Source organism: Brachyistius frenatus, unplaced genomic scaffold (genome assembly GCF_029030835.1).
Source record: "Brachyistius frenatus isolate BFR_SWC_R1_liver_20210118 unplaced genomic scaffold, ASM2903083v1 Contig_146, whole genome shotgun sequence".
Taxonomy (NCBI): Eukaryota; Metazoa; Chordata; class Actinopteri; family Embiotocidae; genus Brachyistius; species Brachyistius frenatus.
The window spans coordinates 516,710-531,046 of record NW_027210745.1 but is presented as its reverse complement, the minus strand read 5'-3'; the positions used below and the strand labels follow the sequence as shown (position 1 = coordinate 531,046).

The 14,337-nt window shown below is 41.9% G+C and overlaps 1 protein-coding gene across 1 annotated transcript in view; it reads left to right on the top strand.

The window, feature by feature from the left end:
• The window catches only part of col27a1a (collagen, type XXVII, alpha 1a), a 67,502-nt gene that overhangs the window by 22,813 nt on the left and 30,352 nt on the right, over window positions 1-14,337 (top strand). Inside the window, exons 6-12 of the mRNA XM_069715698.1 lie at window positions 1,830-1,883; window positions 2,021-2,074; window positions 8,658-8,702; window positions 11,467-11,520; window positions 11,974-12,018; window positions 13,202-13,255; window positions 13,990-14,034. Of these exons, the coding sequence (XP_069571799.1) occupies window positions 1,830-1,883; window positions 2,021-2,074; window positions 8,658-8,702; window positions 11,467-11,520; window positions 11,974-12,018; window positions 13,202-13,255; window positions 13,990-14,034 (351 nt within the window). The remainder of the gene's footprint in view (window positions 1-1,829; window positions 1,884-2,020; window positions 2,075-8,657; window positions 8,703-11,466; window positions 11,521-11,973; window positions 12,019-13,201; window positions 13,256-13,989; window positions 14,035-14,337) is intronic.

Genomic DNA, 14,337 nt, shown 5'->3' with positions numbered 1-14,337 from the left:
CAATGTGTGCTTAGGGTACAGAGTGAGGTGCAATACCTGTATTTAAGGTGCATTATAAAAATGCCTTTACACAAATGACAACTGTGGTCACACCTCCCACACTCATCACCCCTGACCTTCACAAAGTCCCTCAGAGACTGTGCTAGTCGTTCTCTCTGTGATTTTTACATCAGTCCTTCTCTTTTTCTGTTATTTTAAATCCCATTCTGCACTTTAACCAAATCTCTTCCTATTATTATGCCCCTATTTTCTGCTATTAGCTCTCACGTACTTGGGGCATACACTCACTTTCTCTGTGAGAGTTAAATGACCACTTTAATGTCCATATGTTAAATACCTGCCAGCAGCTCTAAACCTAGCTTAGCATAAAGACTGGAAACAGGAGTGGATTTTGTTACCTTTGAACAGCTGGCAATAGATCATCATCTCTTTCTCCTGTCTTTAAGCTAAGCTAGTTGTCTGCTGGTTGTAGCATTGTATTTAGCATACTGACATGAAGGTGGTATTGAGCTTCTCATGTTGGCAAGACAGAAAAATGTAACAAATGTTGAACAATTTGTCTGAGTGTGCAAAATACACAATTAACAAGGGTCATGATGGTATCTTTCTTATTTCACAAAATATTTATATTATTTATTTTTTTACTGAGATTTCATTAATTCCTGGTCAACTAAACTAATTAACCAACAAGATCATTTTATATTACACATCTTACTTTAATAATCTAAAAGTGAGACATTACCTTGATAATAATAGTCATGGTGACAGAGATTATCTGTAGCTCCTGCCAATGTCCTTTGGGCAACAAGCCACATGTTGATACAGGTTGTTGGCACAATGAACAGTTTCCACTTGTGGTAAATAGAAATTGCTGTGGACTTGTGGTTAAAGGAATAGTTCAACATTTTGGGAAGCTCACTTTCTTGCTGAGAATTGCAAGGACGATTTTATTGTAATGTATAAATAATGTCTGGTTAACATAGCTTATCAAAAAAACTGAAAACAAAAGTGAACAGTCTGACAGTCCAGATGTAACAAAGTCTTCTTACAAGTTAAGCTCACCAGTAAACATGTGTTGTCAGGTAAACACAAGGATCTTCAGGAGTGATCTGAACTTGTGCCTCAGTGAATGAACACTTCAGTAAATTGTAGGCAGACTGGTGCAGAGCGGGCTGGCAAGTGTGTTGAAAGAAAGATTATGACGCGTTTGATGTCTCGGGGTGCGCTGCAATCTTTGCTCTTTCATCGTTAATAAATGAAACAAAGTTGTAAATGGCAGGGGTCCCAAAAGGGAAAGAGAGGCAGTCAGCACGCAGTGTAATTTCCGATCCATCGCTTTGATGTGCTGAAGCCCCGTTATTGTTACCTGCTGACAATGAAGCTTGGTGTGTGTGCGTGTGTGTGTGTGTGTGTGTGTGTGTGTGTGTGTGTGTGTGTGTGTGTGTGTGTGTGTGTGTGTGTGTGTGTGTGTGTGTGTGTGTGTGTGTGTGTGTGTGTGTGTGTGTGTGTGTGTGTGTGTGTGTGTGTGTGTGTGTGTGTGTGTGTGTGTGTGTGTGTGTGTGTGTGAGAGACTGAAGGAGCACTGAGCCCAAAAAGAAAAGCATCTGTATTACTGAATTTCACACAGTCACATGACAACTCAATCCCTTTTCTATTTTCACTTTTGGACCTTTTATTCAATATTATGTTATTTATGGAAAAAAGCTTTTGCAGCTTTAAGTCCAAATGAAAAGTTTTGGCCAGAGAAATTATTTAAAAAAAATATCAAATGCGTACGTTGGGTCATTTTCACCTATACAAAATTATCCTTGTGTTTTTCTTTCTCTCAGGGCAAAAAAGGTGACCCTGGCATCTCACCTGGGCCAGCACCTAAAGGAGAGAAGGTATTATATCCCTACTTTACTTACATGCTACATTAGTTGGTAACAACACCCCGTTTGGCATGCTTTGAGTACATTTATAATTGCTATTTGCATAACCCGACATTCCTGCCATTTGACATTCTCACTTTGTGTTCCAGGGAGACTCAGGGATTATGGGCCCGGTTGGACTGACTGGCCAAGAGGGTCGAAAGGTAAGACTGAAGAACTCAGCTCCCTGTAGAGCTTTCAATAAAGTTACTTTCAATAAAATAAAGTTAAAGATCTCCTGACATGCCCATATTCCTGCTGATGTTTTGTGTGAGAATACTGCTTACATCTGCAAACTTTGACATCTTTGAATCGTTTGGGAAAGACAGTGCATGAGTCATTGTCACCCTTTTTTTTGTGTGTCATTTGTGTATTGTGTCTGTGTGGTCTTGTTTGTGTGTAATCCACTCATGTTTGATCTCTCCTCCTTCCTGATTCTCTCCATTTCTCTTTCTCCTTTTGTGCTGTGCTCACCACTTATTCCATATGTTTCACTGGATCCTGCACAGAGGGCTCTTAGTATTGGCAGGAAGGATGTCATAGGAGATGAAGGGGGAGGGTTTTTTGTCAACAGGGGAAACAGGATGGGGATCTTGCACTCGTGCACCCAAACACAAAATTACCAGTGTCTTAGATGTTCCTAAAGTCACAAGTTAAGTGATTCCCGATTCATTTGTCAAAAAATAGGACAAACAGGTGTGTAACAAGCACCGTCTGAGAGGGAATCTGTCTGATTTGTGTGTCTTTGTTCATGCAGTCCTGTGTGCATGTAAAACAGACATCAAATTATAGCTGTGATTCCCAAACGAGCGTGCTCGTCCCCTGAGGGTACTTCAGCAGTTAGAGCTCAGCACGTTTAAAAAAGCAACAGCAATTACCTGAATACTACGTGCGGCAATTAAGCATGCAAGCTCGCTAACACTTGTTAGTTTGCTAGCAGAGAAGAAGAATGAGCTTTAAGCTACAAGTAATGTAAAAATAGTTGAAATAGTTTGCTAAAATTCATATAATAATCATCAAAATGGGTCACTAAGCAACAGATGAAATAGCAAAATGTTGAAGGTAAAATTGTTGTTAGTTAGTTTTAAGTATTAAACTGCAAAAAAAAAAAACAACAACTAAAAGTCATGTCTAAATGGTTTAATTGAGGCTTCTGCTGCTTCAGGTGCTTTTAGGACAAATTCAATATAATAGTGTTAAATAAACTCCAACTGAAATTAGTCAATTGAAAAGAATACAAGTGCCAATAAGCCAAGACTGTAAGCCATTATCACCATGTGTTTCGATGCTTCTTGTGTGCTCGTCAGGTCTGCACCAAAATGGTCCATTTCCCCTTCTCCCAAACAAACAGTTGTAAACACACATTGAGATGCATCAACTTCGAGCGAAGTGGAGGAATTACTTAAGTAATTGAATAAAGCAGGTAGACTGTGTGCATTTCAGCAGAGGTGTAACGTACATCTGGATGTATGCGCTTTCTTCTCACAGCCACAGTGCTCTGTAACAGTGTCAGACTCTAGCTGGACGTCTACCTCAAGCGCAACATATGGCTTCGGTTAGGAGTCTGCTTCGCTGAGTGTGTGTGTCTATGTCCATTTGTGTCTCTCTCTGTTCACACACACTCAGCCTGGATGGAACAAAATGTAAAGCTGGTGGAAAAATTTCACAGACGGCTTTAAACTAAACGGCAGTGATTTGAGGGCCTATCAGAAGGTCAGCCAGTGACGTTTGAATCACAGCCGCAAGTGACAGCCCATTGACCTCTAATACAACTCAGATTAGGCAAAATGATTGTTTTAGCATGAGGGTAAAATCACCTGACAGGGACAGAAACACACTCTTTACCATCAGCAGCACTTTCTACCTGTGTGCTCTGAGATGAGCCGTGCAGAGGCTCAGTAAATTGTCTTAATAAAACCCAAGGGCATCCTATAGCCGCTACTTATCAGAATGGCATCCTAGCTCGTTGTCTGGGGACTTGTCGCCATAGGAACTTCATCCCAACACACACACACACACACACACACACACATACACACAGACTGACATCATCAGAGTAGGCCTCAGGTATTAGTCAATGAACCACAGACATGTTGACTGTAAAGGAAACTTGTTCAATTAACCACAAGGAGTCGACTTCCTTTCCGTACACAAACACAGAGAAGCTCATTAACTCCTTTGTCATTGTGCAAAAAGTATGTCATGATAACTTGCTGGAGTCCTCAGCAGCTCCTTTCTTTTAATTAATCCTACGTACATACAGTGGTGTGACAGATGTGTGAGTCAGTCTCCGAGTTGCACTGTAACAGCACAGACCGTCTCAAACAGGCTTTGTTCTGTTCGTTTTCAGTCCACTCAGGTGGAAAGTCCCAGGCGTGTCCAGTCTTGATGCAGGTCTCCTCACTGAGACACCATGGCCTGGTGCGAGCACAATGCATTATTGAAAAGAAATGATGACTTATATTGCCATTGCATTTCACTCTTACGGCCACCCTGAAACACTGGTGTGCTGTTTCTTCCTCTTCGTACCTCTCTTGATGTTTCTCTCTGTGTCGTTTGCTTGGATTTCTGCGGTTTAGGAAAACGGGACAGCGGCAGCTTTTCCTCCCTTCCCCTCCACCGTTTTTGACTCACACACTCACCCACAAACTCACGCACAAACATACTGGCTCTAAATCAGCCTCAGTTTGACGTTTCAGCCGGGAATTCTGGAATTTGGCTGCTGGTTTTCCATGGAAAACTTTAATGGAGAAAGCAGTGGTTGCCTTTTAAAGTGCGATAGTAGTGTTTGATTTTACACCGTCAGAGAAGCCAAGCATGTTCCGCTCTTTACAACATTTTTTCTACTAAGCAGAGTCTGAATGGTTTTTCAGTATGGCAGGCAGGGTCAGGGAGAGGGGACGCGCACTGGGCCAAACCTCAACTACAAGGCCACATTACAAGCCACACGTCTCACCTTACCGCCTCCATCCTTCTGTATCTCTCCCCACTGCCTGTCGGTCTGTCTCTCCTCACCCTCTGTCTGTCTTTTCTACATCTGTCTTTCACACTGTCTGTCCTTTTTCAACCTGAAAGCCAAGATACACCGTCTAGTAGCGTTCTAACTTTCATTTGCAGGGTTTTAAATACACATTCCCACAGTCAGAAGTGCTGATCTTAATACTTAATAGTTCACCATCAGAGTGGTTTCGATATTTTCTTCTGATTCTTGGCAATAAATCAAGTATGAATTTTTTGCTCCAGCTGTCAAAGTATTTCTGTAAAACATCACAGAATTATACTTCTGGACCTGGAACTGTAATATCATATTTTGTTTTGAACAACTACAAAGAAACATTATATCCAATAGTTTTGCTATTTGCTTTCAACTACTGTTTTTTTGTCTTCTTTTGAAAGACTGGATTTATTTTGTTCCCTCGTAGTTTTGGTTTTTGGACCCAAAGTGGTGGTGCAGATCCTTTGGGTGTCATTACTGTTATCTCTAAGTAATTCATTTTTCAACTTGAACACAGCTGCCAAGGACGTGTTCATCTGTGCAGCCATCAGTGACCTATCTGAAAAAGATGTGATTGGGCCAAAGATAAAGTCTTTAGTCAGCCAAAATGGAGTTAGGTAGGGGAGGAGTCATTGTGTAGACAGACAGCTGGAAACTAATCCCTAAACACTCATGTAGACTCAATGGTTTGTGTGTAACATTGTGGTAACATATGACTATCTTGAGACACATTATGTTAAGTCCTTGGTTATGAGAAGTCTACATGTACATGTGCTTTTCACATATGTTCCATACTAACATGTGTGATGGTCTCAGGGTAATGGATGTTAGGTACTTTACTACAGATACGTTTCCACATGTCACTATGCATGTGAAAAATGTAAATGTCTGTGTAAATGTGCTATACATTCATAATGGATACTTCAGTTGCTGTTTGCTGTTAGTTTAGATTTTAGATTTTATGCAGATGATTTTCCTTTCTCGTGTAGTCCAAATCACAGTTCTCCTAACAAGAGTATCATGTGAATACTAAGACGGTGTATTAATCATACTTGCTCCTTTCATTTCTGCATGACAGTTTATTGTATGACATTAATCTGTCTGAAGACTTGTTCCAAACCAAACTCTCCGTTCACTGTTTAAACGAACAAATCCACATGCTCATCATCATTGTAATTACGGCAGAATCCAAATCAACCATCATTTTCTTTGCCTGTTTCACAAGTAGTCCAACAAATCACTGCTCTGCCTTCCAGTTGCAGTAGTTTATTAGAGATACTGTGTGCACGTAAACATGCTGTTAAAACTGCGGTTCAGACAGAGATGAGATGAGGAACCTTTTTTTTTTCCTTGCTGGGTAGATTTCAACCAAATTGTCCAGTCAGGTTCGTGCCGCTGTTTGTTTTGTCTGTGCCTGCCAGACATCCGCGTGGAGGGTTTATGTTCTGCTGTACATGCAACACATGCATGGAGCCAGACTATTACTCCGAGCAATCATCTGGCTCCATGCTGTAGAGGGATTCTGGAGAGCTAGAAGGTGGAAAGATGAAAGCGGAGATTAATGAAGTGAGGGGGGAGACTTCTGCTACCATGACACTGTCCAGTGGAGGACACATACTTTTTATTTGTAGTGTACAGTTGTAACCAGACATGTGGTCTCTACTTATTTGAACACCCACAATGTTAACTGTAGCTGGTAACAAGTCAGAAAAGTGACATATCATCGGCAGACACAATGTGGTCTGTTATTATGTTTTAACCAAAATGCGCTTAGCGTTCCCCGGGGCGCTCCTCGGCTTAGTGGGGTGGGAGGGGTGGTGCTTACAGGGTGCTACCGGGGAGCTGTTGTAAATGAAAAGCATTCTGGTGGGTTTATCTGATTGAACACACATGCTCGTTAAACAAGTGGCATTGTAAACACAGGCAAACGGGTGGGAATGGCTGCTCTCATTAGCAAGCTCTTAATGAGTGAGATAAGAATCTGAGATGGTCGAGCTGAGGTTAAAGGGCTATGGTTAATACCCGGGAACCACAGCGTGTGTGTGTGCGTGTGCGTGTGCGTGTGTGTGTGTGTGTGTGTGGTAAGGGGACCTCACAACACAGCTTGGGAACATAAGCTGCTCCACATGTTTGTACTATACGTAAGCCATGTAATAAGATGGGGTATAATGAGGTACATGTATCTTCATGTGTGAATGTGTGTGTGCGTGTTATTCTGCCTGTCTGTGCATACATGCGTGCATGTGTTTTCGTGCCTGAGAATAGCCTGAGGTCACTACCTGCCCTGACAACACATGTTGTGTCAAGAAGTGGGTGGAAAGCAGAAATAAATTTGAAGGAGAAAATCAAGCCAGTAGGCTGCGGTCCATATAAACAGAGTGACTTTCAGGTTTAGATACGTGTAGGTGAACATCAAACAAACACAAATACATCAACAAATTATTATAAAATAAAAATAACAACCGGCCATTCCAAATTTCCAAATGGAAGTTTTGAGACACAGGCGCCATGTGTCTGCAATTGCACCCAACCCTGCTCTCGCCACAGTTCTGCTTACCAATAAGGCTTTCACAAAAATATGGAAACACACATTCCTGCTTGTGTTGTTGCAGCAGTCTGTCGGCACCTGCTGACATCTCTGTTTGTTTTATGTGAATTACTCTGTTATTTTCATCCCAGCTCAGAGCATCTCCTCCTAGTGGTCCTTTGATGATGTGCACCAGATGATGTGAGGCGATCGTGGGGCACAAAAGTTCTCAACAACAAAGCTTTGATATGTTTTAGATACACAGAGAATGATGTGATGTTTACGGATTAGGTCTGTGATAAAGGAGTTAACGAAAATGTACAAATATTTATTTGATTTTTAACTCAGTCAACAATGTGTTATTGCAAAAATGTCTTGTTGACACAGTTGCTGTAGCTATTAAAAAGCAGAATTAGGAGTTTAATACTGAGGATGACTGTTTAAAGAGCTGACATGAAGCTGTAAGCCAGTGAGAGCGATCATGTAACATCATGGGAAGAGGGATGCTGTGTCCTCTTCTCCGGCTGCAGTCAGAAGACAGAGTTGAAGGATGATTTACAGGAACTCTGGGAGTCTTGGCTTGGTGCTTTGGTGCTGTGGTTTAGGAAAACGGGACAACAGGAGTCTTTCCTTTCTTTGCCCGTCTGTTTTTACTTTACTTTTTCCCTGTTTTCTTTTCTCTCTGTCTTGCTCTCTCACTCTATCAAACTGTGGTCTGGAGAAGGCATATCTTCCCACCTTTGATTTAGTTTTTCTCCGCTCTTTGTTGGGGGTCTGTGATGCTGTAGTCAGCAAAAAGTGTAGAAAATCACTGTGTCAGGCTGTCTTTAGTGTTGTAGTCTGCCCTGCATGCAGTGGGAGGAACCTGCTATCTGATTCAAACAGGAAGGCATTTATATACTCAACATGCCACGATCCTGGCACTGCCTCCCCAGCACCATAACTCTGTGAACACGGCCAGTGGAAAGTCTGATCTCTTGACAGAAGGGCAGATTGATTCCTTGCATATGGAACTGAATTTGTCTGTTCGCATTAATATGCGCATTTTGACTCTGCAGAAAACTGCTCTTTTTATTCTCACACACCGAAGGAGATCCTCCCTCATGTTTGTCAGGTTTTTTACTTAAATTTAAACTCTTCCAGTCTTTGTGGGCTTTCTTTCATCTTTTCCTGTTTCTGTTATTGTTTCATACTCACTTATCATATCTGATTTGTGTCTCTGCAGGGACAGAAAGGTTACCCTGGTCCATCTGGACTCCCTGGAGAGCCTGTAAGTGTCTTTCTCTATTACATATATACTCTGTAAACTGTCTTCTCAAGTTTCTACTGTTCTTCACAATACATTAATCTCACATTTAAGATTAACCTAAGATTAGGTAATGTTATTCAGTCACATTTGAAAATTCCTCCAATCAGCTCTTGCCTTTAGATGCTTCCCTTCACCTGATTCACATCCTATTACCTGTACTTTAAGCATTTGCCTTCATTACGTTGTGTAATCATGTTTTGCATTCACGGTGACCAGCTTGCTGATGTCTGATCACCTCATTCTTACCTCATTTAAAAAAAAAAAAAAAAAAAAGAAGCTCAATCCTCATCCACTCCCAGGTGGTTTAACCTTCAGTTTGCGTGTATGTGTGCGCGCATCGAGCACGCCTGCAGGGCAGCCAGATTAGATTAGCCTGTTATGAAGCACTGGTGAGGACAGACATCTGGCCAAAGCCCTGTGCTACGGCGATGCTCTCCAGGATATCAGAAAGTGATGCCAAAGAGAGAGAAAAAATAGAGAGAAGAGAAACAGGAACAAGCCAACTAGGCCAACAGTGACACACTCATGGCTGTTACGCTGCAGCTTTGGACAAAGTTTCCCTTTGTCTTTCTTTCTCTGGATCTGTCGATACCACTCACCATTCAACGTTCAGTTTTTTTTACAGCACGTTAACTGATGCTATGCTATTATTCATCTGTGTTTCTTTCTTTAAACTGAGGAAATCACTTCTAAGGACTCTCTAATGTACTGTTTAGTGGGAGGAGACATGACTCCGTCTCTTACGTCCAGCCTTTGACTATTTTAAGCACGGAGCATCTTGCATTGTGTCCAGAGCTATTTCCAGTCGGGCTGGGTCATACTACTGTTTGTACAAAAAGAAGACCTTAGTCATGAAAAGCAGAGTGGAACATTCCCCTCACTGTCACAATGTTTTAAGTGAGTCCCCATCTTCAGGATGATGTCATCAGTATAGGGAGTTCCCAAACCACTCATCATCATGGAGAACTTTTTCTCTCTTACCGTCATGTCCTCCCACTCAGTCCATCCTCAAACGCCCCCCTTTTTCCCACAGAACCGCTGTTGCTGCTGCCGCTGTTGCTGCTGCTGCTGATGGTCACGGCCCTAGCCTTGAGTCTTGAGTTACCATAGCAACAGTAATAACCATAACTGTTTGGCATTGTGAAGTCTCCAGCTAATGGGAGCAAAGGCCAGATGGTGTGCATAAAGTGTTGATGACTATTTGTTACTGTAATACAGCACGGGCCGTGTCCAGAGCCCCTCCTCGCTGCTGGCCGGTTAAAGGTCCAAATCTCACTCTGCCAAATTCTTGTCTGGTTTTAACTGCCAGTGCTACGCACTATATTTATCCAAGAGAGGGACTGGCACGAAGTGAGCATGGCTGCACGTCCGGAGCGTGTCAAAGGAAGTTATACATGGACACTCGTACTCTGCGAGTTTTGGACACAACCTGCCTCTGTGCATGTGTCCGTGTGCGTGTGCGTGTGTGTGTGTGTGTGTGTGTGTGTGTGTGTGTGTGTGTGTGTGTGCGTGCGTGCGTGCGTGCGTGCGTGCGTGCGTGCGTGCGTGTGTGTGTGTGTGTTATGCTTTCTGAGAGTCAAATATACACACATACAAACCTAACACCTAATTAGCGCCTATGGTCTGTACACAGAACACAACTGAAAAGTGTGTACAGAAAAAAGTACTCAAGTACTTAAGTACCTGTTTGATGTACATGTACTTTACTTGAATATTTCTATTTTAATTTATACTCCTTCTAACCCCAATCCTTTGATCAGTTTAGGGAATATGGTGCAATAATATAAGTCAACAGTACATAAACAACTTCATATACACTTAAGATTATCAGATGGACCAACTATAATAGTAAAATGCAGCTATACATATGTACCAATAATATTTACTTAATGATAATACATATGTACTTGCACTTAAGTAACATTTCCAATACACACACTTTTTATATCAGTACTAGTATACATTGTTAGTAGTTACGATCAAACAAATTAACTAATAAATCACAGCATTAGATTTTAGATGAGTTTGGCTCCATCACACATAAGTACTATTATTTTCACTAGTATGTTGCACTATTGTCTAGCTGTATATATGTCTTTTACATGTATTATTTCTGTTTATGTGTTTCTGTGTATTTACAAGTTACAACCAGAGTCAAATTTCTTTTATGTGCAATCATACCTGGCCTATAAAGCTGATTCTGATTGAAAAGGTATATGTAGTATAAACTATATTAAATGTACTGCATGTATATGTGCATATAAAGATACACAGAACCATAATGATGAACAATAAACCAACATTTTCCTTACTGATCAAATACAATTGGATATTTTAAAGAGATAGATGCCTATAAACAAAAAATGTACATTTATTTTGTCTCATGGTAAACAGTAGATCTCCTTATCGTGTAACCTTAAAACATGCAAAACAAATCAAAACAAGCTCAGGGTCATTAAAAAATATGCATATTAGAGACTGAATTGACACCAGATAACTTTTACCCTCACGACCACTTTGATGCAAAGTGAATGCATTCATGCTCTGAATATACTTGGCTCATGTCCCTGCATTTGATCCCCTCTGCTCTCTGAAGCCGTTCACTACTGTTCAGAATGGCCTGCCTGTGTGTTGGTGTTGCTGTAGTTTTGATCACCCACCCTGCCTCGCTCCCTCACCCTCTCACTTCTCTCTCTGTCTCTCTCTCTCTCTTTTTTCCCTGCAGGGAGAGCAAGGTCCAGTCGGAAGCCCAGGTGCCAAAGGTTATCCTGGCAGGCAGGTGCAGTAAATCCTCTGCTGTGACTGGTACAGTTGTAGTCAGGGCCATAGTAAGGGCAGGGGGCCAAGTGGAATTAGGTTCATGCTGAACAGAGGACTTGGAGAAAAATATTTGAGTAAATACTGAATAGAGGAGCTGGAATATAATTTTTTTTTTTTTTTTTTTAAAGTCCAGAACTTTAACATCACATGCTGCAGCCTCAGAAATTACCATGAGCATCTATTGCTTAGCTGCTGTATAGACATGTACTGCAATATCATTTTCAGGAGTACCTGTTATTGTGTCCTCTCCCTCTACGGAGGGTTACTGGTGTTTAGCATGGAGTAGCATTTCAGGACATGTGTCTCTATTGCATCACCTTATTTAAATATTATAATACAGGCAAATTGTTTTAGCTATATTTTAGTAAAAGTGTTTGGCTGTTAAAATAAAGTTGTCCTCTTTGTTTTTCAGGGTTTACCAGGACCTATAGGACCAATAGGGCCTAAAGGCGTTCGGGTAAGGACACTCAACTTCTTCCCTACAAATGTGCTGCTCATGTTTGATTTTATCCATCTAAATGAGAAACATTGATGCATTGACAGGATCATGGAATATGCTTAAAGGCAAAGCTGTTTACTGTTTTACTTAACAATATTTATAGAGGAAGGCTGTGAATCTAATTTCAAACACATAGAAAGCTGTTTAATTAGGGATACTTTTTGCTCTAATTATAGTGCTGCATGACAGCATGTATGTACACTCTGATGCAACAACATCCGAATGCATGCATGTATGGAAGCATGCGTGTATACTTAGGTGCACCAGCATCCTCCTCCGCACACATAAACACATTCATACACACACAAGCAGTGTAGCACGATTAATAGTATGCTATACACTCACTTGTAATGTAAATATTGTGCTACTGTACGCAGACACTTACTGAAAGACTGGCCGTTGATAAGCCTCCTCACACACAAACACACACCCTTTAGGTACACAAACAAAGAAACACAACCTCACCGACACAAACAGATTTTTATGTTGCTTTCCAATAAAGGTTCTTTATCAGCTTCCCTTGGCTGCTCCAAAGCCTCCCCTGCCCCCACTGGCTGGAATTTCCTGTTTTAGCTCTGTATGAGGCCCTGCTGTCTTAAGGAGGCATTGGAGTCCCCTCTCTCTCCCTCTCTCTCTCTCTCTCTCTCTCTCTCTCTCTCTCACTGGGTCACCTTTCTACATATTCTGCCCTCTCTTTTGCAGCATATTCCATATTGTGTAAACTCGCTCGACTCACGCTCGCCTGCAGCAAGCATCTCGACCGTTCCCCCCGGTGGTGTTCAACTGTATGGTGTTTGTGCTTGTTTTCCTCCTGTGTGTCGTCTCCACTGCACTGACAGCCCAGTGGGATGTCCTGGCTATCTTCAGAGATCCCTGGCGTGAGGGTATGTGCCCTTGGACTACATCGTGGAAGCCAGCACCATGCAGTCCATGGGCATATACACTTGCCTCATGGCTTGGTTCTTCATGGAAGCCCACCTTTATCCATGGTGGACCGTCTGCCCCTGAAACCCAGCAGTAGAGCCGATGGGAGTTGCTGCTGCTGCTGCTGCTGCTGCTTTTATAGCATCCAGACACTCACGTCCATATTCCTCCTCTCTCCCCTTTGTCATGTCATCCTCCCTCCTCTCCTCTCCTGCAGGGTTTTATTGGAATCCCGGGCCTTTTTGGCCTGCCTGGGCCTGATGGCGAAAGAGTGAGTTTCCTTTTCACATGTATTTTCACTTAATACTTTTAGAAGTGTACAGTGACCAAATGAACCTGGCTAATATCCCTATGAGATGACAGCAGAGCCTCTCCTGCCATTTCATTCAGCTGTCTTGTTGTTATAAATGCGAGAAATGCTCCCCAGCTGTCTGAGATGCTGCATGTAGCCGTGTGGGAGTGTTGATGACTCATATGATAAAAGCCCCCTGTTAGAGCCTTTGAACTGCCTGAACTCATCAAGGCCTCCTCCTTCTGTACGGCCTCTAAAACATGGAGCGATTAGCCTACTTATGACATGATCCAGGGGGTTGCGTCAGCGCAGGCCGGGCTGGCTGTAATCAGGACCCCCTTCCACTGCCAGCCAGCAAAATGCCTCATACCTTTAGCTGCACATATAATAGACGGTGTGAAACTCATTTTATATCTAAATGTAGGAGATGGAGGTTTAAATCCCTCATAATAGGCTGTGATAACTTCAGATAGGCTGCACTCAGCTGCTCCTCACATCTGTTGAAGCAGGAGATGAGAGCGGCTTACAGCGATGCCTTTTTAATTGTGATTTGGGCTTGAATCAGTTATTCCCAAGAGCATTATATATTTTGGTTTTGATATGGGTTTTTGCATAATGTCTGACTGGCTCTTTCTTCTCTGTTTTTCTGTCTTCCCTAACCTTTCTGCTCTGTTTTCTGTTCTACCTCCGCTCTCGCTTGTTTGGATTTTTAGGGCATCCCCGGCGAACCAGGGAAGAGGGGCAAGATGGGTAGGCCGGTAAAGTTTTGTCTCAACATACTTTACAGATAATCTTTACAACGTGTGATGAATTGTGCTGGAAGTGTTGACTTTGAATGTATCATCTATTTTTTTTTTTTTTTTTTTTCAAAAATTGGAAAATCAAATCAATATTTTTACCATTTTGATACAAAATTTGATTTGATTACAGATTCTTAATGCTGCATGCTCACCACCCCCACTCCAGTGAGGAATTTATATAAAATGCATTGTAGTTTTATAAACAATTCCTTTATTTGGATCATGTGGAGATCTTTGGGTGAACAGACTCCAACACCTACA